This window comes from Oenanthe melanoleuca, chromosome Z (genome assembly GCF_029582105.1).
Source record: "Oenanthe melanoleuca isolate GR-GAL-2019-014 chromosome Z, OMel1.0, whole genome shotgun sequence".
Taxonomy (NCBI): domain Eukaryota; kingdom Metazoa; phylum Chordata; class Aves; order Passeriformes; family Muscicapidae; genus Oenanthe; species Oenanthe melanoleuca.
In genome coordinates, this window is record NC_079362.1 from 74,536,934 (window position 1) to 74,562,450 (window position 25,517).

At 49.8% G+C, this 25,517-nt stretch overlaps 1 protein-coding gene across 1 annotated transcript in view; it reads right to left on the minus strand.

Annotated features, from left to right (window-relative positions):
* The window catches only part of SKOR2 (SKI family transcriptional corepressor 2), a 23,371-nt gene extending 21,727 nt beyond the window's left edge, over window positions 1-1,644 (minus strand). Inside the window, 5 exon segments of the mRNA XM_056514175.1 lie at window positions 1-150; window positions 153-587; window positions 590-646; window positions 649-897; window positions 900-1,644. The exon segment at window positions 1-150 is cut by the window's left edge and continues 563 nt beyond it. Coding sequence (XP_056370150.1) covers window positions 1-150; window positions 153-587; window positions 590-646; window positions 649-897; window positions 900-1,644 — 1,636 coding nt within the window.
* Between the last annotated feature and the right edge of the window lie 23,873 nt (window positions 1,645-25,517).

A 25,517-nucleotide genomic window follows, 5' to 3' on the forward strand; every position in this document is an offset into this window, starting at 1 on the left:
CCACCGGGCGGAAGGCGCTGGAGTGGTGGTACCCTCCGCCCGCCTTGCGCCCGCCCGCCGCCTCCAGCAGGTGCGGGTGGTGCGGGGGGACCCGCCCGCCGCCGCCGCCGCTGCCCCCGTCGGAAGCGGCGGGCGAGGCGGGCTCGGCGCGCCGCCGGGGGGCGACTCGAACAGCGGGTCCCGGGCGGCGGCGGCGGCGGCGGCGGTGGGAGCGGACGGGGGGGCGGCAGCGGGCGGCGTCCCCAGCCCCGCCGGCCCCGTCCCCAGCCCCGCCGGCCCCGCCTCGCCGCCGGGCTCCGACAGGTCCAGGAAAGCCTGGCGCAGCAGGCCTGCCCCGTCCCCTCCCAGCGAGCATCCCAGCGCGCCGGGGGGCTGCGGCGGCGGCTGCAGGTAGGTGGGCACCGGCAGCCCGCCCGGGGTGCGCGGCGGCCAAAACATGCAGAAGGGCGGGTAGAAGGCGGCATCCTTCCTGCCCGGCCAGAAGAGCCCCGAGAGCCCGCCGCCCGCCGCCGCCGCCCCGCCGGCCTTGTGCGCGGCCGCCCCGCCGAGGGCATCGCCGCCGCCGCCCTCCTCCTTCTTGTGGCAGAGCCGAAGGCGGCGGCGGGGAAGCCGTAGGGGTGCGGGAAGAGCCCGCCGCAGCCGGGAACTTCTGGAGCATGCCGCCGAAGGAGCCCTTGCTGGGCACCGGGATGACGGGGTAGCTCCGCGGGCTCTTGCCGCCGTGCGCCGCCGCCACCGCCTCCTGCAGCTCCTCGTCCTCCTCGAAGCGCGGCCGCTTCTGGTGCAGGTCGGGAGGGGCGGCCAGGAGGTGCGGGCTCAGCAGCCCGCCGCCCACCACCGCCGCCGCCTTCACCGAGCCCAGCGGGTGGCAGGCGGCGGGGGCGGCGGCGGCGGGGCCGGCGGGGCGGGCGGCAGGGCTCGCTTGCGGCTGCCGCCGTTGAACATGGCCTTGACATCCTCCCAGGCGAAGACCAGCTCATCCTGGGGGCTCTTGTCGGTCAGCTTCAGGTGGCGGCGCCAGGAGTTGAAGTTGGCGGCGTCGGGCTGGGTGTACTTGGCGTCGGGGGTGCGGTGGGAGTGGAAGATGAACTTGTTGGGCGAGAAGTACATGCTGCAGTAGCTGCACTTGATGCACTTGGCCCGGGAGCTGTTGTAGCGGGCCGGGATGAAGCTCCCGCGGCATCCCCATGCGCACTCGTGGGATACGTCGAAGGCGAAGTTATCCGGCAATTTGGGGGGCCGGTTCTCCCCCAGGAAGGACTTGCAGAGCCTCTCTGCCTCCCTCTTGGTGATCATGCCGCAGCGGCGGGAGGAGATGGGCATGGCCCCGGCCCGCCGCAGGATCTCCAGCTGCACCGGCGTGCACTGCACGCAGGTGATGCCCAGGGCCACCCGCCGGTTGTGGATCTCGTTGTAGCTGAAGTTTTTGAGGAGGGTGTTGGAGATCTGCGCCAGGCACAGCCGCTCCTGCCCGTCGATCACCAGGGAGACGATCGGGATGCCGTAGAGGATCACCTGCCCCACCTGGTTGGGCTTCATGGCGGCGTGGCCGGCCCTCGGCTGGTTCATGGGGTCCGGCGGGTACGCGCTGGACGGCGACGGCAGCAAGATATCGGTGGGGCCGGGCAGCGGGCTGGTCGCCATAGTCTCAGCGGCGAGGGGGCTGCTCTGCTCTAGCTGCGGGAGGGGAGGGGGACAGAGACACAGCGCCGTCAGCCGAGCACTCGCAGGGATGGGGGATCCCCGCCGCACGCACCCCGTCCTCCCTCCGTTCCTCCGGTCTGCCGGCATGGGGAGGCGCTACCCGCGGAGAGGTTTGCTCAGCGATCCCGACTCCCCCAAACCTCCTCTGTCCTCGCCGGGGGCGTCCCCCGAGCCGTCCGCCCCCGTGCATCCCGCGTTTCCGACGTGCGCATCCCACCGCAGGTGTGGAGATGGCGGTACACGAGCGAACCGTCCCCGTTCGGAAGAACCCTCGACCCACGGGCGCTGCGACCCCAAACTCGCAGCAGAGCCGCGTGTCCGCCTCCCCATCCCGGAAACCACCGCAACCCGAGAGGGCTTCACGAGGACCCTCCGCGGGCACACGGCGACAGAGGAGCGGTCCCCTCTCCTCGCGCCCCGGGATGGGAAAGCGCGGAAAAAGAACGAAAAAACCCCAAAGTTTCGGCTCTCCCTGCCGCTGCCCGGGCATCTTCCCCCACCCGGCTCCCGTTACCTCCGCGGCCGCGCTCCGGCCGTGCCTCCGCCGGACCTTCCTCCTCCTCCTCCTCCAGCTCCAGCAGCCGCCGGCAGGGAGGGAAGCGCATCCCCGCTCCCGCCGCCGCGGAGCCGCGCGGCCGGACAGAGCCCCCCGCCCCCGGTGCGCGGCCCCCGCGGGCGCCCTGACGTCAGCGGCCCGGGGGGCGGACGGGGCCGGACCCACCGCACGCTCCCCCCGACGGTGGGTGGCGAGCGGGGCTGGGGGCGGTTCCCCCATCCCTCCCGTCCTCCCCTCTCCCTCCCCGCACCGGGAAGGGATGCGGGCGCCCCGTCGGGGCTCGGCCCTCCCGCCGCCGCCCCCCCGAGCGCCGGCCCCGCTCCGCGCACGGTTTCCTGGCGAGAAGCCGGATCGGCGGAAGGTGGAACGCGCTTTGGCTTTTTCTTTTTTTTTTTTTTTTTTTTTTTCTGCTTTTTTTTTTTTTTTTTTTCGCCTTCCCCTCCTCCTTCCGCCCCTTCACGGTCTAAGACAAATCGCTTCCAAGAAACTGAATATTCTCCTTATGTACCTCGCGTCTTTTCGGAAACGGTATTTTCTAAGGGATAGGGAGAAATTACAGGGTAGGGGAGGAGAAAGAGGGAAAAAGTTGATTTCTCGCTACAACCGTGTCCTCACGAGCAGGAACAGTTTCTCTGTCCTCACTGCAATTCCCAAATACACCGAGCCATTCACCAGAACCACTTTCACAAGCAGCGGGATCCAGATTCTCGCTCCCACAAAAACCAATACGGCGTAAATACGCTCTGCATGTTTGGTTTTTTTTAACTTTTCCCCCTTCTCCCCGGTCGGTTTATGTCCCCAGCTAAAGGGAAAAAAAAAAAAGAAAAAAAACAAAAAAAAAAAAAAACCAACCAACCAACAAAACCAACCAACCAACCAAAAAAAACCCCAGCAAATATATTGCAGCACTGTAGCGGTTTCTGCCTTTTTTTTTTTTTTTTTTTTTTTTTTTTTTTTTTTCTCCACGAATCACCTCCAAAAGGTTGTGGGTCTCAATTGCCTCTCCGCGCAGCGCTGAGAGAGGACAGGGCGATCCCGCCGCGACCCCCTCGCCCCAAGGCAGAAGGCCAATACCGCTCAACGCCGCTGCTTTCCAGCGAGGAAAACCGCAGAAAAACGGCTAAAACCCGGGAAAATTAAAAACTCATTCCTAGCCAAAACGGGGAGACAACAGAACCGTCAAGTGTTTCCTAATATAATTCTGATTTACTTTCCTTTTACAAAAATATTTGTAGCTCTCTTTTTCTCTCCATGCACTTGACCATACTTAGTATTTATGCACATTTAGCTATGAGGACTTGGTGATTTTTTTTTGCGTGTGTGTCTGGTTTTTTTTCCTCGGGCATCACAGATCCAGACGGAAACCTCTACACCGACCTTTCCCAGGACATCCACACTAAAGCTCACACCTTCTCTCCTCTAACTGGGTATTGTTCGGGTCTTCGCTAACAATAAAAATATTGATAGTAGTAGCAGTAGTAGTAGTAGCAATAATAGAATAATAATAATAATAATAATAATAATAATAATAATAATAATAATAATAATAATAATAATATCATCACACCTCTCCTCATTACTCCTGTCACTTCTTATTAAACCTTGCTCTTCCCCGTGTCGCAACTGTCACAGGGAGACTTCCCCCTTTCCCCTCCCTCCTACTTTTTCCCGATCCTCTTCTGCACGGAGCCTGCTGCTTTCGTGTGAGCAATGGCTATAAGCCTCACATTGGTGACATTTTAATCAATGCTTCCTAGCCAGACTGACATGAATTTTACACTTCAAAACTCTCCTCCGTCAGCTAATTGATTCAAATTGTTTTATTGGTTAAACCCGTGTCACACATTGTATGATCTATTACTACGCCTCGGAGAAAATCTCCCCTCCTGTCCTCGCTCCCAGGTCTGCACCAGGAGGGACGGGGGGTTTTAGGGAGAAGCCGCTTGATCCTGCGGATGCTCAGTGCCTGCATCCCTGCAGCGGGCACTCTCCCCTCTCTCGTGGTCACCCGGCGGCTTTTTCCCGACCATTCCCGGGAGAACCAGGGATGGGCGACTTCGCCCCAGGCTCTGAGCCCGGCGTTGGAAGAGGACGGGAAGCGGTTGCAGGAGGCGAAAGGGATGAGAGGGTTTTGCAAAAGGCTTTCAGCGAAGGGAGAGGCGGAAAACTCAGGCTCGGGACAGGGTCGTCGCTAGCCAGCGACTACGTTTTATCTCGTGGTGACTAAACGAAAAGTAAAACTAAACTGCTTTTTTTTTTCCTTTTATTTTCTTTTCGTCGCCTGCTTGGTGCTGTTGACCCTCCTGAATTCCGTTGTAAAACCTGGGTGGCTTCCTCCATTCCTGTTAAAGGGAAAACCCAAACCCACGGGTCGGGATGTCTTAGGTCCCACGGAAGGAGGAGATGCAAGGGTCACTGAATTTGGGGCAGAGTAGCCCACACCAGCACCGTGGAGAAGCGGGGCAAGAATACACCATTCTCTACTTTATCGTACTTAAGCCTGTTGGGAAACCTCATGGGGTTGCCCGACCTCAGTGCGGACATGGCGAGGTGGTTTGGCAGGGAACGGCTGGCTCGCACGGCGGCCGGGCGCATCCCGCAGGTGTCCCCAGGCGGGCGAGGCCCGGCCGGGCTGCTCCGGGCTCTCCGTGGGTCGGGGGGAGCCCACCCTGACCACGGGGAGGGCAGCAAGGGAATCCCCGCTGGAGCTGGGCTGGCCCTGCTCCCCCTCACGGGTAGGTGCAGATCTGGGCTCCTGTCCTGATGCCGACTCCAATTTCTCCCGTTCATTTCGTTGTTTGCTTGGAGTCACCTCTCGATAGAGGAGAGGAAAACGTGGGCAAACTCCACGCAGAACTCTGGAAGGGCTAAGCAGGAGTCCTGACTCCTTTTCCCACTTTCCCTTCTCTGTCGCGATTCTGCCTTGGAGCGCCCGAGCGGGAGGAGACAGCAGCTCATTCTCTCCTGCTTCGTGTGCAAACGAGCAGCGGGGAAAAGCGGCCAAGTTTAAACCGTCCCAGCCCACCCTCGTGGCCTTTATTTACTTCCAGAGCGCTTAAATATTGTAGCAGAGAGGCCACGAGAGGCAAGATAACCTTGGTGCGTTTAAAAAACCACAAAGAAAACCACCCCCAACGCGAATCCATTCCCTCCTCCCACCCCTCCACATCCCATTGAAACTTCCAGCCGTGTAAGTAGCAGACACAAGGTATTGTTATAAAACCTCTTTTCCTAACAAAATTCAGACAGCAAAGTTTGGGGCAGGTTTGGGTTTTTTTTTTTTTTTTCTTTTTGAAGCTTTTTCTTTTTAAATCGCACTTTATTATATTAAGCAGAAAGGGCATTTGGAATAGAGGTGGTCCCATCTGGAAAACCCCGGAGCTCATTTAGATCACATCACTTCGGGCTTTTGTCTCTGCTCTTGAATAACCCAGCTAGACACAACAAAAGGGCAGAGATCTCTGCGTGGAGTTTTTTCAGTGGCAAAAGGACGCCTCGGAAAGATGCTTCTATATTCGTAATAACGAGGGGGGAAGCGACTCAACGGGGTATCCTCTTGGTTCTCGAAAGACACCAGGAGAGTTCAGGGATGGGGCATTTTTACATAGTTTTTTGCCCCACTGGCAGCTGAAAAACAGCACGCCGGCTGAAGGGAAGGAACCGAGAACGGCACCTTTTGTCTGATGGAGGTCTCTTAAATTCTCAGTTTAATATGCTCGAGCGATCCAAACCCGAGGTGGTCCTCGCCGAAGGTACGTGCAGACCTTAGCCAGGAGGCGCGGATACCCCGCCGGGGGAAGGCTGCCCACCAGCCCCCCCAGCATCGCTCACCCCACAGAAACAGCGCCTCGAAAAAAAGCGATTTGTCATTTTATTTTATCCTACGGAAAGGGACTGGCAGCCCGGGAGGAGATGGGCTCTTCCTAACCCTCCATTCAGCTCTTAAAAGCACGAGGGTGGTTATTTCTGTTCTGCCTGAGGATGGGGTGGCAGGGAGGAAAAGAGCTGCAAGTTTAGGTGTGCGTGAATTAACACCCCAGGGGGTGGTGGACTGGGAGGGAAAAAAAAAAAAAAAAAAAAAGAGATCCCAAACGAAAAAAAGCCACCTCAGTTATTGATTTTTTTTTTCCAAACGCATAAATTAAAGAGCTCTGAACATCTTGTATCAGAAACGTGCCTGCTCTGAAGTATTTAAACGAGCAACAAATTTCCACAGTGGCGAAGGAGGGCCCCAGTCGGGCTGTGATGGGGAGCAGCGATCCCAAACTCCTGAGAGAAACGTGACGAAGAGTCATCACGTCAGTAAATAATTCAATTTTGCGTCTTGCAGAACCCAGTAACCTTGGGTGTCTTAGAAAGCAGATTGTACAAACAGGCAATTAAGATGAGCACAGAGACTTTCAGAGGAGATATAATGAACCAGCTTTAATTACTATCTTGAAATTAAAAATGTAATATACAGATTTAAATTTATTTTCACCTAAATTGTGTATAAAATTATATGGCGTTCCCTGCCTCCCCCCTTTTCCCAGGCTAAGAAACGAATTGCCACCAAGCTTGCCACTAAAAAGTCTGAAGTACTTTCCAAGCCCTGCTCCCCAACACGCAGTAATAATGATGCATTTATCATTACTGATGACCGCCCACTGGTTTATTATTGCTTTGTTGCAACTATTACAATCAAGAGATTTCTTTATTTACTGTTAACATTCACTTAAAGCTGAATGTTAATGACTCTTCTGAATTCACGGAAGACTTTTCCGTTATATTTCAGGAGTAGTTACGGTTTGGGTTTCAGAAACGGCAGAAAAGGAGGAGAGATGCTGGGTGGTGGTTTGCTCCTGGTTTTTATTTATTTCTTTTTTTCCTTCTTAAAAGGCTGTTTAAGAGGATTTATCTAAGTCGGATTTTCAACAAAGAGTTGCAAAAGCCTTGGCGTAATGTACGTACTTGACTGTAGCTAATTATGAGTGTATTTTATTACAGGAGATTCATTCATTATTGATAAATGTTTGCAGTAACTTCCTGCTATGTAGAGTTGTATTTTACGAGGAATAAACAACCTATGGGGATTGGGAGTGTTTGGTTTTTACGCTTCTGCACTCTTTGACAGTTCCCATTACCCGCGTCGGGGTCTGGCTTGTCACCTTCCCTCTCTTTACACCCAAAAGCAACTTCTTTCCTCTTCCTTTACCACTGCATTCCTCTCGTCCCCTTAGCCCTTGCCATCATTTCAGGATTAACATTTTTTTAAAAAAAGTGATTTGTATAGTACAGGATTTTACTATAAGCACTCTTCCCTAAAGCCAGGTCCCTAAGGATGTCTCCAAAGGGTTTGCACAGACCGGGATGAGCTCCTGTTTCGGGCCAGCCGATGGCAGGAGCTGTGCAACAAGCAGTCAACACACAGGAAGGGTTTGGAGGGCGGGGAAAAGGGTTTCCCCGAGGGCTCCCCGCTTCGGCTCCAGCTCTCGGACCCCCCAAAGCTTTGGAGTTGCAGCCAGTAAAAAAAACTAATTAATAATAATTTAAGATAGCTGTTTTTTCCCTCCGGGCTTTTAAACATCGGAACCGCCGCTTAAGCGGAGGAGACACCTCTCACAGGCTGGTGGTCGCCTCTTATCCCACTTCCCCGAAAAATCAGCCCCTTCCCAGGCAAGGAGGGTCGTTCCAGGGGGGAAAAGCCGACCTGTCTGGGGCAGAGGCGCAGCGCTCCGCACACACCCACGCCCCCCACCCCATCCCGGGGCCGCAGGACGCGCAGCGCTGCGCGGGTGGCCGAGAGCTCCGTGCGCTCCCCTCCCCAGAGGACCGGGAGGTCCCCGCTTTGGACTTGGGGACCAGCCAGCCCTGCTCGTCCCTTCCGACCTCCACGCCTGGCCCGAAGTTCGCGATTTGTAAGGAAAATGAAAAAACTGCATGTATGTGAAAGCATGCATGCGTGTAAGAGACACGGGAACGAGGAGCGGCGCATCCGGGAGGGATGAGCTCCAAACCATCGCCCCTTCTCTCCGCGGCGCCCCAAACTTGCGGGGGGCTCCTCTCTATCCCATTGGCGCTGTCCCGGCCAGATCCCACCGGGCAGCGAACAGCCGCTTTCCACTCCCCTCCCCGCCACGGCCAGCACGACCCTGCGACCTATCGCGACAGCGAGCGACATCGCTATTTACTCCGGGAGGGGACAGTTACACCCAAATCCAAAGGTTCCCGCTCGGCCCACGCCGCCCCAGCCCCACGCTTACCGGGACACCCGGGCTCCATGGGCTCTCCGGGGGTGCGGCCGGTGCGGGGCCGCTCTCGCTGCGCGGCAGCTCCGCGGCGCCCAAGTTTGGCTCCCGCGTCTGCCGCGGCGGCTGTGCCGCGGGTGGGTCGGGTCTCGGACGCCTTCTAGCAGCCAGGCAGCGCCTTGCAAGCGGTGCGGGGAAGCCGCCCCCTTCCCCGGCGCCCTCCCCTCGCTGGGGGGAGAACCGCGGCCGCCCCCGCCCCGCCGCTACCCCGGGGCAGGTCCGCCCCGACGGCTGCGGAGGATGGGAGGAGGATACCCCCCACATTCTCCCCGCCTGGAGGGGGGGCAAGAGGGACCCTGTTGCAGGGGCGGACTCTGCTTCCCCCAAGCTCCCCCCGCTCCAAACTTCCCCCAAAATTTCCTTTTCCTCTTCCCTAAAAAAAAAAAAAAAAAAAAAAGGAATGCGGGTGAGTCCCCCCGCCCCCCAAATTGTGAGCGCTTTGAGGGACAGCGGGAAGGGTGTCCCCACAAGCACAAGCCCCTGAGAGAGATTAAGGGGTGGGGGGGCACTGCCACCTCCTCCAAGCCCTCGCACTCCTGCAGAGCCCCCGTCCCCAGCAAAACGCTTCCCGCAGATCACTCGACGTGCGGAACAAGGCGGCTGCTTAAAAACACAAAGCCGGAGCCCTAATGAGTTCAATTACAATGTGGTAAACACATTGCCTCTACGCTTTAATTAAGCCGGCTGTCCAATTTTAACTCATTAGTAATTCATTAAGAGAACAGCCTTTAGCTGGCTGCGAGGAGTTCCGAAGCTGGTGCGGTTACGCGCCGCGTACATCCCAACCTATTTGAGGACGGGAGAACGATGTGTGCCCGTCCTCCCCTAGAAAAGGGGACTCCTGGACCCCAGAGGGACATCACCTGTTGTGGAACACTCTCGCAGGGGAAGGGGGACGAGAAGGTGTCGGGCTGGGGAGGAGAAAAGGAGTACTGAGTTTACCCGGGACCCCTCATCCCTCGGGAGAAGCAGGACCAATTTACGGGCAGGCGGAGGGGACACACTAGGGACTGCGGAATCCCCGCGCCCCGTTATTAAAAAAAAAAAAAAAAAAAAAAAAATATATATATATGTAAAATAAAATAAAATAACGGAGAAAGTGTTTGAAACGTATCTGGGCCAAGAAACAGGTCAATTTTGCCCGAGAAGCAAATTTGGCTTGATGAGTGAGCCCAGGGGTCTGCAGAGCCGGGTCTTGCCTCTCCGCCTCGCGGAGCTGGAGGGGAGCCTGGAACCCCCAAAATTCCGGCGCCCAGGCTCTCCCTGGCCCGCGGGCTCGCCCCGCTCCACGGAACCCTGCGCTTCTCTCCACCCGACGTGGCGGCTCCGCGGGGACCCGCAGCAAACCGGGCTGGGGCAGCTGCGGTCCCGTCGCTTTTCTCCCGAGGAGCGGCGAGCCGCAGTGTCCCGCACGTCCCGAGGATGACGGCGGCGGTGCGGGGATTGAGGTTTTCCCGCTGCAATACTGCCCCATTAAGGATTAAAGCGTTTTCCCTTCAAATTGCAATGCTTGGGGCGGCTCTGAGGCAGTCCGGGCGGGACACCCCCAAACCTTCCCCAAATTCCATCCCACTAGAATCGCTGCTTTTTAAGTGTTTGCATTATGAGCGTGGTTAACACTTCAGCACATCTCCAAGAGGCGGGAGGTTGCATTTCTTTTTTTCTAGATATATTGAAAGTTTATTTTCTTTTCTTCCTTTATTTTTATATCTTTGACATTTAAAATCTGAATATGTAAAAATATTTAGCGGACAGGAGGAGGTTTGGTCTCATCCCCACTCAATGCTGCCAGGTGCTTCAGAGAAACGCACACAACGCGAAATAGGTTTGTTTATTGTTTGCGGTTTCATTTGTTTATTTGTTTGCTTGACCACAGACATTCATCTGATCCCAGACAGATTCAGAAGTCTTTTTTTTTTCTTACCTCTCTCCTTGGCTGGGCTACTTGGAGTGTCCCCAGCCTAGCACGGGCACTTGTCAGCTCTGCTGTCCTCCCTGCCCAAGCTCAGCTCCAGCCCAGTAGAAGGAGGCAGGTTCAGGACTTCTGAGCTACCAAGCAGTTAAAGGGGGGCTTCAAACTCCAGATCTGCGTTGTAAACGACTAAATCCCTTCTGAAGAAGCCTTTAGGCAGACATCTCAAGAAGAAACCCTTAATAAGAGTCGTCTCCTTTGGGGAGTAGATTGGGAGCAGTTATCTCTTTAAAGCAGTTTTTCCTTTTTCACATCGTGGGCCCTCTCTGCCATAGTCTTGATTTTCATTTGGCTTCAGGCTTGCAAAATCGGATTGTCTGGAATTAAAAGATTTGAATGTTGTTCCTCTTGATGTCACAGAATTTTTTTTTTTCCCCACCAAGAAGGAATATCATACATGCAGGATCAAGCTCCAGTGGAAGGCAAATCTGTGGACACCCTACTCAGGGCTCAAAAGCAGAGATATTTAACCTGTTGCTCTGTTGCCTTTGTCACCTTCTTTTTATCATCAGATCTTTAAAACAATTGCCCTGGAAGCTAAAAGAATATTGCTTATCTATTTCCAGAAAAATCTTCCACTCCTTTGTCTTGACTAGCAAAGCATTGGCTTGCTTCTGGACACCCAGGGGACAATCTTCCTCCAGAGCCTCCTGGTATAAATCTAAAAATAATCTTGAAGCCAGTGGGCTACAATTCATTTTATTACCCCAGTGTTAATCTAGAATAGGTACATAAAAACTGTTAGGACAATTAATCTGAATTAATTTCCAAAGTGAATTAAATTAAATTGAATGAAGACCACCTGAATTCTGAATAAGAACAACCTTCACAGGGGTTTCACGCAGTTTAATTAATCCACTTTTAAATTCTCACCTTCAGCTAATTTGGGTTATTTTCCTGAGTGTCCCCACGTAGGCAAAATCTTAGAGGTAAATGTGGCTCAGGGGAATTCCTCTGGATTTACCCAGATGTAATTTAGAACAGAAATGTATCCTCTAATACTCTTTGACCACGGCACAGAAATGATGAGAAATGAGAGATATATAAATTGTGGTGCAGCTTTATGAAGGAAACCTTTCCCAAAAGTTTTTTAATTTTTTAAAATTGTTCTTCTGTCTGCTGTCTCCCTGTACCTCCATGTGTATAAACGCAGGTACGTGTGTTTGCAGACGTGCACATTACGGACGTGTGCTCTGTTTGACTTTGCTCTATTTGTTTAATCCATTAAAGCTTCTCCTCTGTGCACCTGGGACTCCCATTGAAGTTAAACTGGGAGCTGAAGAAACAGCAGGATCAGCTGGCTGGGAGAGAGCTCAGCACTGCACCTTCACAGCTGAAATAGGACGGCAAACCCAAGACCCACAGCCACTCAGGGCCCAGCAATCTAGGACAAATTCACAAAACCAAGGTTGTCTTTCAAGGAGCAAAGCCCCTTCTATTGGCTGAGGAAGTGTCATCAGCTTTATAAGGGCTGTAGGTGCAGGTGATGTTGTTGTGGTATTTATCAGGACATTGCAATATTGCTGAGATAATGATCCTCCACTTTCGGTGGTGCTTGGTGAACTGGGGAGAGCAAATGCAGCAGGCACAGGAAGGTCTCAATTCTCTCCTTCCAAAAAGCTGTTTCAAACAGCTGATTTGTTATTTCAGCATATAATCATACTAGGTGCCTGCTTTTTTAAAGCAGCTATTTTGAAATCAAGGGAGTTATTTTTCCTTCTGGAATCAGTGGCTGTAGGACTCAAGGGTAAAGCTCCCTAAATTGTACTTCATGACCAATAGCATAGAACCATAGAATGGTTTGGTTTGGAAAGGACCTGAAAGATCACCTATTTCTAACCCCTCTGAGATGGGCAGGGACATCACTGGTGGCTCCCTGGTTTCTCTGAGGTGAGATTCCCCATGCCAGGGCAGTCCTTTCCGAGCAGATACTTGTGCCAAACATCCCAGATTGTCACAACAACAGAATCTCTGAAATAACTCCTCAAATAACCACATCAATGGGGTAAGGTAGCAGTATGATCATGCCAGAGCACATCCAGAAATGTGGAATTTTACTCCTTAACACAATGAATTACAGCATGACCTTGCAGAGAGCCATTTATAGACCAACGTTTTAAAGATAAGCTCTCAAATAAGAGTGCCCTGTGAGTAATCTGGTCTGCTGCTCATCTGTCCAGACTGGGCATTTCTGAAAATCAATCTCCTTCGGATTGGGATTTCTCAGTTGACATACCTAAGTTGGAAAAATACGACCTCTTCTCCTAGCCTCAATTTATGCACCTGGAAAGGATGTGTGTGTGTGTGAAGGTGTTCAGGGAACATCATTCATCTACCAGCATCTCACAGAGGTTTTATAAAATGTAGTTGAGTTAAAAACTCAACTGTAGCCTAGCCTTCATTTCACTTTTCCATAATACAGTTGGAAGTAAATAAATAACCAAGTACCATAGCTAAAAGTATCTCTGAAAAACTGCATAAAATGAAAGATTCCCAAGAATTTAGAAACTATGGAGTAACTCCATAGTTTGATTCAGTTATTTCCAGTCTCATCAGGACAGGAGATTTTTGCCATCCAAATGTATTTTCCTGCACCATTCACTCCATTCTGACACATTTCATAAATTTGGATGTGTTTTGGATAAATTCAAGGCCAGGTTGGATGAAGCTTTGAACAAACTGGTCTAGTTGAAGGTGTCCCATGGCAGGGTGTTGAAATAAGATGGCCTTTAATGTCTCTATCAACCAAAAATATTCTATGATTCAAAGGAAAACACTCCTACCAATTTGTCACATTTAAAAATGTTGCAACAACCCAATGGAGTCAATCTTTACAAAGGACACAAGAGATTTTCAAAGCAGGCAGCAGCCAATTTTATGGCACCTACACCTAATACAAAAGGTGAGGATAAGGCCCCAAGTCATGCCAGGGGAGGTTTGGATGGGATTTTAGGGAATATTCCTTCATGGAAAGAGCTGTCCAGCCCCACAGGCTGCCCAGGGCAGTGGTGGACTCCCCATCCCTGGAGTGATTTGCACTAAGGGACATGGATGAATGGTGAGCTTGGCAGTGCTGGGGGAATGGTTGGTCTTGATGAACTTAGAGATCTTTTTCAACCTAATTGATTCTGTGATTCTTCTTCCTGCTGCTCCTGGTTTGGGACCACTCACTTAGGCTGATGACTTCTGCCTTGAATCAGCTCACTTAATCACCTCTACTCCTACCTTGCCAGTTCTTTCTTTGCTGCCACCTCCACAACTATAATTTAGGCATTTTCAGAGCACAGGACTTCACTGGTGTAATAGAATTTTCAAGGGCCAGTGAGTTTTCACCAGTGGTAGAAACAGTTTCATTCCCTTTCCTCGTGTACTTTTCCAGCTCCTTCATTGTGGTTCAGCTTCCTTTTATCTGTGATAACCCCTCTGTCTGCAGGGTCACCTTTCAGCCTCAAATAGTGAAATTTTCTGCCTCCACAAGATGGGTGTTCCTCTTCACAGCTGAAAAATACTGAGAAGAGGCTTAAAAACACCTTCAGCTGATTTTGACATCAGGAAAAAAATACAAGGATCTGTCCCTAGCATAAACTTGTGAGTAAATCCCTATATTAGGTACCTTAAAAAGGGACTTATATTTCACAGCAATGCTAACACATTTTGATGAGCTGATGTTTGGAAATCAAGCAAGCACAAACTAATGTCAAAGAAGCACCATTGTAGATCACTTTGGCCCAGAAATTAAAGTCTTTCCTATCTGCTTTCACTCATGATTCTTAGTTAATTGGTAGGTAATAAACACAGACACCAGTTTCGCAGGAGTAGAAACATGAGGATATCATGGATTAGCTTTTCTGGTGTTAATGTTATGAAACCACAGTCCAATTCTCAGCAAAAAAAAAACCAAAAAACACCTGCAGAGAAGACATGAGGGGTGGTTTTGAAGAGGTGCCTACAAGCCATCTGCAACCCAGCTGCTTTTCACTGTGCTCTCCTGTGGGGCCTGACCTTGCTGGCTGATGTCTCTCACAGTTCCAGCCCCAAGATGGGGTGGATGGTTGGAGTCCTTGGACAGGCTTGGGGTGCACACCAGACCTGCAGGACAGCTTGAATCAATTCCTTTCTTTGCTACCAGCTGCTGCTCGTGTTTGTGTGTGAACCATGTGAGTGGCTTTGTCCCTCTTTGTGAATTCATAGAATCATAGAATGTTTTGGGTTGGATGGGACCTTCATAATCATCCAGTGCCACCCCCTGCCATGGGCAGGGACACTTTTCACTGTCCCAGGATGTTCCAATTCCCATCCAGCCTGGCCCTGGACACTGCCAGGGATCCAGGGGCAGCCACAGCTGCTCTGGGCACCCTGTGCCAGGGCCTGCCCACCCTCACAGCCAGCAATTCCTTCCCAATGCCCATTCTGAACCTATTGCCTTTCAGTGCAAAATTATTCCTACTTCTTCTACCAGCTTCTTCCCAGGACAAATGTTAAGTGTCCACAATTTATCAGTGCAGGGCTTAAGGAAGCATCTCTGGAGCTGGATTAGGTAACCAGACCTGCCCATGAATAAATTTGGGGTATATGTATTAATTCATAGGACAAATCCTCAAGATAATTTTCAGAAATTTGATAACAATTTTGGATGATCAGTGCCTTAATTCCACCCCACTGCAGCCACATTAAGTGCGCTAATAAGTGGGTAACCAATTAACAGTGATTATAAATAAGCAGAAAGTGCAATAAAAGTTACTGGGGCACTGGGATGCAGAGAGAATAGAGGTGCATGGACCACATACTGTGCTTTAACCCATGAATTCCTGTCCCAGGAAACAAACCCCTGATACTACATGACGCCCTTACACACCAAACCCACCCCCAAGCTCTGTGTTCCCCACTCTGCCAAGTTCCATTTCTGCTGCAGATAGGTGTCCCCTCAGGGAGGCAGGACAGGTGAGTGCCAGTCCCACAGGGACAAGCTCAGAGTCAATCTCCTGGACGTGCAGTCAGCCTTCTCTCGCTCCAAGGGGTGTCAGTTCCCCAGACCTCATTAACTGAAGCAACACTGTAAATGTTTGGCTGAGTTTTAGGAAGGGAGGACTTAGAGCATCTACTTTGCCTATTTATATTTGCTGCTGCCAAAGGAACTGGAAGGCCATTAGCAACCCTGCTGGTCTTTCAGCATTGGAACTAAACACCTTTAGCCCCAGAGGGCTTCACAGCAATAGGAAAAACCTCAGGCTTGTAAGGTCTCCAGCCCTTTATTACTTTTTTCCACCATGATTACCTTGGCTCCAGAAAGTTTTAATACCGTTCAAAATTCAATCCAGTTTTATTGACATCTCTAGTTTTGCCAAACAGTTAAACTGAAGCAGACAGCATGAATTTCAGTCAATCAATATTCATTTAAAACTGGACACCCATATGTAAGCATACTCTCTCCTTGGCAATGAGAAGGGAGGCTAAACAATCAATCCACACTTGTATTTAAACTCAGTGACTGCATTTTCAAAAACCCCCACATAAGGCAAAATTGAATGGTTGAACAAGGCAACATGTGATTTCTGTTATGTTATTATTAATAATTAATAATTCACTTAATAACACGGCGGGAGCCTAATCCAAAACCCGCTGATGTCAATAGATTTCTTTCCAGTGTACTCAGTAGCACAAAGCAGACACAAAAGCTCAGGTTTTTAAACACCTACATCCTGTCCTGGACTCAGACACCTTCTGCTTCATGGGATCTGGGCTCAGAATAAGGCAGTGAAGTGGTGGTGATATGTGCAGTGATTAATGGAGTGTGGTGGATGAATGGTGAGTCACAGGGAGTGGATCAAGAGCTGTCCAGGTACATGTAGCAGGGCTAGATTTCAATTTTGGCCTTACAGCACTGATTGAATATGCCCATCTCTTCTGTTATGGGTATACACCACATAACATTTATTTATTCGGTTGTACATCAATACAACAAGCAGATTGCATCCATTATTGACAGGCTGGCAGAGCTGGGGGTGCTCACCTGCACAAGAGAAGCTCCAGGGAGAGCTCAGAGCCCCTGCCAGGGCCTGAAGGGGCTCCAGGAAAACCAAGAGGGACCTTTGACAAGAGCATGTAGTGATAGGATGATGGAGAATGGTTTTAAACAAAAATAGAAAATATTCAGATGAGACATTAGAAAGAAAAGTTTTACACTGAGGGAGGTGAGGCACAGGCAGAGGTTTGCCAGAGAGGTGGTGGTTTCCCCTTCTCTGGAAATATTCAGGACCATGTTGGAGACAGCTCTGAGGGATGGATGGGATGTTGGGAAGGAATTGCTGGTGGGAGGGTGGTCAGGCCCTGGCACAGGGTGCCCAGAGCAGCTGTGGCTGCCCCTGGATCCCTGGCAGTGCCCAAGATGGGGCTTGGAGCAGCCTGGGATAGTGGAAACTGTCCCTGCCCATGGCAAGGGGTTGCAACATGATGTTCTTGAAGTTCCCTTGCAGCCCAACCATTTTGTGATCCTGTGATTTACAGCTGTCATACATTATCTGCATCCCTGTTCCAGGCTCTGGCTGTGTGCAGAGTCTGATGTGTAAAAGATGAGAAGATCCAGGAAACAGCAAGCTGTTAAGTTTACTTAAAACGCTCCATGGCCTTTTCCTGGCTGCCATCACCATCTTTAAGGCAGCTTCTGAGAAGTGCTGTGGCAGCCAGACACCCTGGCCTTGGACATCTGGACCTTAGAGCAAATATTAAAGTTGTTATTATTACCGTTTTGCCTCCCTAATTAACTAGTTGGGCACTTGCCAGCTCTTTCTCTCTGCATTGCAAGGATTGTTTCCATTCGGTTTAGGCAGACAGTCTTACTTTAAGATCCCTATTGATCAGCTGCCATTCTCACATGGTTAAAGCACTCCTCTTGGGGAGTTCTGCAGTGTTTTAAGTGCACACAGTTACTCTCATGACTGGCTTGTAAACAGGTTTTAATGGGGCTATTAGTGTAAAAGGACAGGAAACTTTCAAAAACAGCCTTTTAAATATTCATGAAGATGTTTAATCTGGTGCTTAATCACCACTGTTTGCATATCAGAAAAGCGGGGGGGCAGCAGTGACTCGCTGTTAACTTCAACAGGACATTAATAAATGCTCTCAGACCCAGGATTAATGCCCAAAAGGCAGCCAAACTCCCAAAAAAGCATTCCCCAATTCTGCAGAAGAGCTGTCCCAAGCTGGTGTCCAAGGAGAGTGTTATTTCCTAGGAGAGAAAATAACAGGCTCTGCTCTTGCCCGTGCTGAGCATGGCATGACCTGTACCTTTTGCATGGCTGTGTCCCATTGGGTCACAGGGGCATCAGAGTGGGCTTTTCTGCCTGAGTGGAGGGTTCAGAGCCCCAGGGGATCTCCCAAGAGCAGCTGTGCTCAGGTGGGATGTGCTGTGTCCTCTGTCTGTCCCTCACTGGGGCTGGATGGGCCCTCCAGGAGATGCCAGTATCTCCCCAATCCCAACCGTGGGTTCATTCACTCGTGTTTTCCTTCCAGCAAAGCTCTGGCTCAGACTTTCAGCTGGTTTATGCTGACTGAGTTGGTGCAAGGGCATGAAAGATCCTGCTATTTAAGGGGTTTAAGCAGTGATTTTATCCCACTGTCCCATTCTCTGTAACCCCTACTGACCTTTCCTGGCCATTCATGTGGCCATACCTACTCACTCTCTACTCTGAGCTGCCCCAGGAGCATCACGACCTGGGCAAAGGCAGAGTGAACTAAACACAGAATTCCAGATTCTGAGTTGCTTAGGGCATGGATTTTAGCCACTTCTTTGGCAATTTTTGTAATACGTGTTTTATTTTCGTTTAAAAAGTAAAGGCGGAAAGGATAGTATTTCCCCAGTGGGAGAGACTTCATGCAACTTTAAAAACGTGCATTATTTAATCCAGCAGGCATTAAGATGCCTTGAGCTGTTAACACCTGTTGTGGAAATCCATAATACACAGGCTTAAAAAACCAACAACCCTGAGAGACCCATAAAGGTTCCTGCAGAGCTGTCGTCGCCTCTTGTGTCAATGAGTACTTAAGGGCCCTGAAATCTGTGGCTGAACTCACTTACTGAGCACATGCTTTCTCTTCAGCTCAAAAAAAAAAAAAATCCTTAGGATAATTTCATTGAAGAAAAAAAAAAAAGAATAATGAATATGAAACACCAGTGAACTGCATTTCTCACACAAACCTCTCATGCATTTTTCATACATTTCCCCACCCAGGCGCCTAAATGCACCAGCTTATAGTCTGTGTTACTACCTTGTAAAACTCCGTGTAAAACTTCAGCCAACATGTTTTTTTTTGTGCTTTGACACACTGTCATTTAACATATGTCAAACCCAGGTAGCCTGACCTCAGCTGGCGAGGTCACCACTGTCTTCCACAGAAGTAGACAAAAAAAAAAATTATATTCCCAATAAGAAATGCAAGGGTAAAGCAAAACTCCCCGGGGTAAGTGTGGAAGAAAACTCTTAGTGTGATTTCACATTAGCAACACCTGTGCTCACTTCATCTTCATAATCAGCAGAAACCAGTTGTGTGTGAAGTCCTGGCTGTGCTAGAGCCAGTGGAAGTGTTCCCATTTAAACAACAGGACCTCTCTGATGGGACTTCTTTAATGGGACCACCTAAAATTTACATAGCTGCCTTCAACAAGGAGCTGAGTGTCACTTGAGCCCCTCCAGGGTGTGCTTTTGGCCTGCCACATACCTTGTTGATTTATATCAGACTGTTGATCCCACAGGGATGCTTTTCCCATCCTGGGGTGTCTGAAAAGTCCTGGGTGACAGCAAAAAGGGAAAAATAGTGCCCATCTTTAAAAAGGGGAGAAAGTGCTTCCTGGGAATTACCACACTGTCAGCCTGACCTCTGTGCCTGGGAAGATGATGGAACAGAAGCTGTGCTAAGGGACATGGAGGACAGGGAGGTGATTTGAGACAGCAGGGCTGTGCCGAGGAAAAATCCTCTCTGACTCAATGTAGTGGCTTTCTTTGATGAAGTAACTATATCAGTGGCTCAGGGAAGAGCTACAGATGTCTGTAGATTTATCTGGACCTCTGTAAAGGCTTTGACACGCTGTCCCACAACATCCTTCCCTCCAAACTGGAGAGTGACGGATTCCATGGGTAAGATGGATTAGGAACTGGTAGGATGGTTGCACCCAGAGGGTTGTGGTCAATGGTTCAGGGTCCCAGGGGACATCAGGGAGAGGTGCTGTCCCTCAGGGGTGTATATGGACACCAGTGTTACTGAATATCTTCATTAATCACACAGGCAGAGGGATCAGGGGCACCCTCAGTGAATTGCAGATGGCACCAAGCTGAGAGGTGCAGCTGGCACACCTGGAGGATGGGGTGACATCCAGAGGGACCTGGACAGGCTGGAGAAGTGGCCCAGGGGAACCTCATGAGGTTTAAAAGGCCAAGTGCTGGAGCTGCACTGGGTCAGGGCAGCCCCAGGATCAATCCAGGCTGGGGATGAGCAGAGGGAGCAGCTCTGGGAGAAGGAGCTGGGGGTGCTGTGGGTGAGAGCTGGACCTGCCCAGCCCGAGCCCCCCTGCCCTGGGCTGAGCCCCCAGCGTGGGCAGAGGGCAGGGGGGATTCTGCCCCTGTGCCCCTGTGCTCAGGTGAGACCCCACCTGCAGAGCTGCCTCCAGCCCTGGGCTCCAGCAGCACAAGGACGTGGAGCTGCTGCAGCCAGTGCAGAGGAGGCACCAAGGGGATCAGAGGGATGGAGCAGCTCTGCTGTGGGGAAAGGCTGAAGCTAAAACTGGGATTGTTCATCCTGGAGAAGAGAAGCTTCAGGGTCATCTAATGCAGCTTTCCAGCACCTGAAGGGAACTTAGAGGAAAGAGGGGACAAGACTGTTTGCAAGAGCCAAGAGTGGCAGGACAAGGGGGAATGGCTTCAAGCTGAAAGAGTAGATTTAGATCAGGTATTAGGAAAAAAATCTCCCCTGTGAGGGTGGGCAGGCCCTGGCACAGGGTGCCCAGAGCAGCTGTGGCTGCCCCTGGATCCCTGGCAGTGCCCAAGGCCAGGCTGGATGGGACTTGGAGCATCCTGGGACAGTGAAAAATGCCCCTGCCCATGGCAGGGGGTTGGACAAGATGACATTTAAAAATCCCCTTCTAACCCAAACTCTTCCATGATTCTGTGATTTTGTCGTTCCAGGATTCTTTCCAGGTGTCCTGGGGGCTGGAGGCACACTGGGGTGTTTAACTGGTGGCTGCAGGTGCACTGGTGTCCCAGCCCCAGCAGAGCCTGGAGATTGAGCTGGATCAAGCAACTGATCTGTGAGATAAAACAAAAATATCTATTGCCATGTGAGGCATCCAGGGCTATCCTGAAGTAGCCACATGAGAGGATTGTGAGGGGAGAGTACTCTGGGGCAAGAGCTGAGGCCAGCTGAGATGACCAGGGTCCCCTCAGACAGGGCTGGATTTCTTGGTGTGATCCATGGGGATGTTCTGTGCAGGGCCAGGAGCTTGTGGGTCCCTTCCAGAGCAGGACATTCCATGATTCCATGACTCTGTGACCTGTTTTAAGGGAGCTGGATTGTGTTTGCACCAAAATCCACCCCCCAGACCCCCACAGCTGATTCTGCACAGCCTCAGCTTCAGGAGACAGGTCCCACCTTGCTGCGGGGTAAGACAAATCCTACAGCTGCAGGAGAGTTTTATCACAGGGATAATTAGAAACTTTCCTACCTGCCTTTATTAACTAAATAATTTTATAATTAGTTTGCAGCACTCAAGCCATTTCAGCAGCAGGCGTAGAAATCTCTGAGGAAGGCAGGGAATACCAAGATTGTTTATTCGCGGATCCTAGGAAATTTTTCACCATGGCTGTCTCCTGTGGTGGGCTCCTTGGGGACAAGTGAGAATCTCAGCAATTTTATGAAACTTACTTAACACTCTATCAATGTTCAGATGAGGAGAACAGGAGGCAGGAGGACAGGTGACATCACTCTGAAAAAAAAGTCAACGGCAAAAGTGTCACAAATGTGGGAAAAACTGGGAACTCATGCTGGTGTTGTGGTTATATGCCAGGCACACGATCTGGGGACACTTCTGCAGTTAAAATTTCCCTCTGTTTCTCTGTTATAATCAGAGATTGTTTACAGCAGAACACAAATTAGATGTTTTTCAATATTATTCTTGAATTTTAGGCATCTCTGTCTTAGCAAGGCACAGATTAAGTCCCACTTAGCTTTTGCTTGGATTTTACAGCTTGGCACTTTGGTGATGATGCCTTTCTTGAAAGGATCTCATGGCATTTACAGAACAAGACTTTTGGTATGACAACACAATTACACAGGACCTTACCTTAAAGTAAAGCTACTCAAATTTATTCAGGTAGAAAATTCTGAGACTGGAAACACAGATGTTAATTCTGTTTTGTAAACCATATGTAGCTTTTTTAAAAATAACATTGGTTGTAGAAGATAATTATAAATTGTCTTAAAATGCTGTTCTCTCCCAGACTTTGATAAATTTCAATGTATTGCTTTGGGAAATATTTCAGTAATAAATGTAGGGAAAATGCAAGAACTTAATCTATTTTGAAAAGCTGTGGAATTAAAGAAAGCTGAATTTTTAATATTTTTAACAAAAACTGATACTTTCCCCAAAAAATGTAAAGAAAAAATCGAAATACATGGAGTAATCCTACTCAGCCAGAGTAGTGACTCCTTACGAATTTCTGAGATCCATCCTGAAAGTACACACTGTGAAAGAGAATTTTCAAAGAGAGAACAACAAAAAGAGAATTTTCAAAGTTGTTTTTCTAGCATAGAACCATAGATTGGCTTGAATTAGAAGAGTCCTCAAAGATCATCTCATTTCAGCCCCTGCCATGGGCAGGGACACCTTCCACCATCCCAGGTTACTCCAAGCCCCATCCAACCTGGGCTTGGCTATCACTCCTCAGGAATTTTCTTTGCATTTGGGTGCTTCAGACCAAAACAATTCCTTTGGCCTCTGTGGTCATTTCTGGCAGATGATTGTGGGGTTGAGAATAAATCTCACTGCCCTAGCTCTTTCTCCTTAAATGATATCAGCTGCTCATCTTTAACTCTGCACAAGAAATGACAACCCTAGGTAATTTTTGTGAGAAAAAAAAATATAATCTAAATGAGAGGACAATCTTATGGCCATCCTGGTACCTGCAGTGGCAAAAAGCACCAGTGGACAGAATGAACCCAAGAAGAGAACCCTTCTGAAGACATCCCTAAACAGATATTTATTTTTAACCCTCACACCCAAGCCTGGAAGATCCTATTCTTTCTGCAGGAGTCCTGCATTAGTGCTCCAGCTGAGGAACATGCATTAGCAACTCTTAGTCTCTTGTACTGAGCATTATGCCTCATCTTTGGAGTCAGATTAATGGAGATTAGTGTACCACTTAAGAGTTTAAACATCATTCTGACCCAAATTGGTTGTGCATGCCCAACATATAACATTGCACATGCAAGGCTCTTACTGTCCAGAAAGTGATTTCATTAATTGTTTCAGGGAAGAAAGCTTGTGTTACTTTCTGCTCTAATCCTGAGGTACTGCCCCCACTCTTTCCACATCCACTGTCAAACACATCTGGTTATCCATCCACGCAAGGATCCATTTAATAATCAAAGATCATTTTGTTACAGCTGCAGTTGGCCTGTCTGCTTGCCTTCCCTGAGTGATTTCATCCATGCCTCTGATCTGCTGGATGTCTGCTCCAGTTTCCACAAGGAGTGACATGGGACTTGAGGAAAACCGACAAAAAATAAACAGGCAAAGCGCTGCAGAAACTGCTGCACTGTATTAAAACAAATGGGTTTAATTATTTAAAATTAGATGCCTTGGCAGAAGCCATGCAGAAACTAAAAACAGAGGAAGCAAAAATATTCTTGTTTAAGACTACAGAAATGGAATTGATCCTAATAAGTCAAGTTTATTTTTGTGAAATAATTAAAGAAAACCTCTTGCATTTCTCTGGCTGTGTGACCAAAACCGATTTGGAAACACTGAACTTTTCAAGAAATCATTCACTTAGTTGGATTTGGTCCTGGTGTTATAAAAAAATACACAGGAATGAAAGAGAAGCACTTTCCCAGTGTTGCTTTTAGCATTTCCCATGGGACTGTCTACTGATGTCAGCTGTTTTTTAGTTGGAGCCTTAAGAACAAACTCTCATTTCCCTGTTCACGGCTTGGCAGCCCTTGGCTGGCTCACAGTCTTTGTTCTACCTCAAGGGTCTGCACAAACACGTGAGACCCAGGTCCAATTTATGCCTGTGCTTCAATGAAGTGGTTGTCCTGACGTGTGTGACCAGATCCTCCATCCACCCGAGAGAGGGACAGGGATGTCTCTGCAGGAGATTGAGCACCGAGGCAGGCAAACATTTTCTGCCTTGGTTGGCTTTCAAGAGCACCTCCACTTGGCAGAAGAGGAATTTATGTGGTTATTTTAAGAAGGCTCCCCCTTCCCTAAATAATGAAGATGGAGGGATCTGAGTTAGGCAGGCTAAATCACGGGAGTGACACGTCTCCTGGCTCTGCTGAGGAGCAGCAAGTGTCAGGGTGCCATGGTTTACTGTCTCCTCCCTGTGACTGGCCAGGTGTGTGCTCCACTCTAAATTAACCCAAGTCCAGGAGACAAATTCCCACCTCTCCCAAGAACTGCTCAGGCAGCACTTTTAATAACTTATGTCCATCTCTCCCATCACGTCCTGGAGACACTGCACCTCCAGCACAAGCAGCAAGGAGCGAGGTGCACCACCCTAATAACCACCACCCCTTCCTCCAGCACCCTTGGGGTTTCTCATCTAAACACTGACCCACCCTGACCCTGTTTAGCTGTGGAGACCTGACAAGATCACAGCCTGGGGTGGTATGGCTGAATTTACATGTGCTTAACAAATTGCCTGTGCACTCAATTACATTTTATTTAATCATCTGTAATCATATAAATTATGCCTGATGGTAGTAAATGTTCGTGTCAGTTCCTAATTACAGATTGATTAATTGACTGTGGTGATTTGTATTACTTATATAAGAATATATGAAGATGATGATAAATTATTATTAGTATGCAACATTTCACATGAAACATAGGGGAAACTTTCCTTTCTTTGACACTTACATTCAGTGTGTCAAAAATGTTTTGCACTGTCCCATGCCCCAAAAAGGGACACTTCCACTATATTAAAAATAAAAACAAAAACACACAACCAAACAAAGGAGAAATATGGTGTTCATTGTTTGATACTTCAGATGAGGCTTCAGGCAAACAAAAACTCATGAGGATTCCGTTTACCAAGAACTTGCCTGTTGCTTTCTACTCACTTCAGTATTGATCTGGACTGCACATCAAGTCAGGTTTTAGCAAGAAATTCAAGAAAGTGAGGGGGAAAAAATAGTGCTGATGTCATCTGGGGATAAGCTCTCTTGTTGTAGCCTTTAGTCTGCCCTGACAATTGCTCTGAGTTTGGAGGGAAGTGTTTTCAGATCAGATTTGTTATTAAGAAGAATCTCTACAATGACCAGAAAATATTCAACAATCCAGGCTGCTCCATTCCCATCCAGCCTGGCCTTGGGCACTGCCAGGGATCCAGGGGCAGCCACAGCTGCTCTGGGCACCCTGTGCCAGGGCCTGCCCACCCTCCCACCAGCAATTCCTTCCCAATATCCCATCCAGCCCTGCCCTCTGGCACTGGGAGCCATTGCCTGTGTCCTGTCCCTGCATGCCTTGTCCCCAGTCCCTGTGCAGCTCTCCTGGAGCCCCTTCAGGCCCTGGCAGGGGCTCTGAGCTCTCCCTGGAGCTTCTCTTGTGCAGCTGAGCACCCCCAGCTCTGCCAGCCTGGCTCCAGAGCAGAGGGGCTCCAGCCCTGCAGCATCTCCGTGCCTCCTCTGGACCCACTTCAACGTGCCCAGGTCTTTCCATGACAATGTCACTCATGAATTTTCTCAGCACTCTTTCCCAGAAGAAACCAGCAGCTTTTAATTTGTCTGC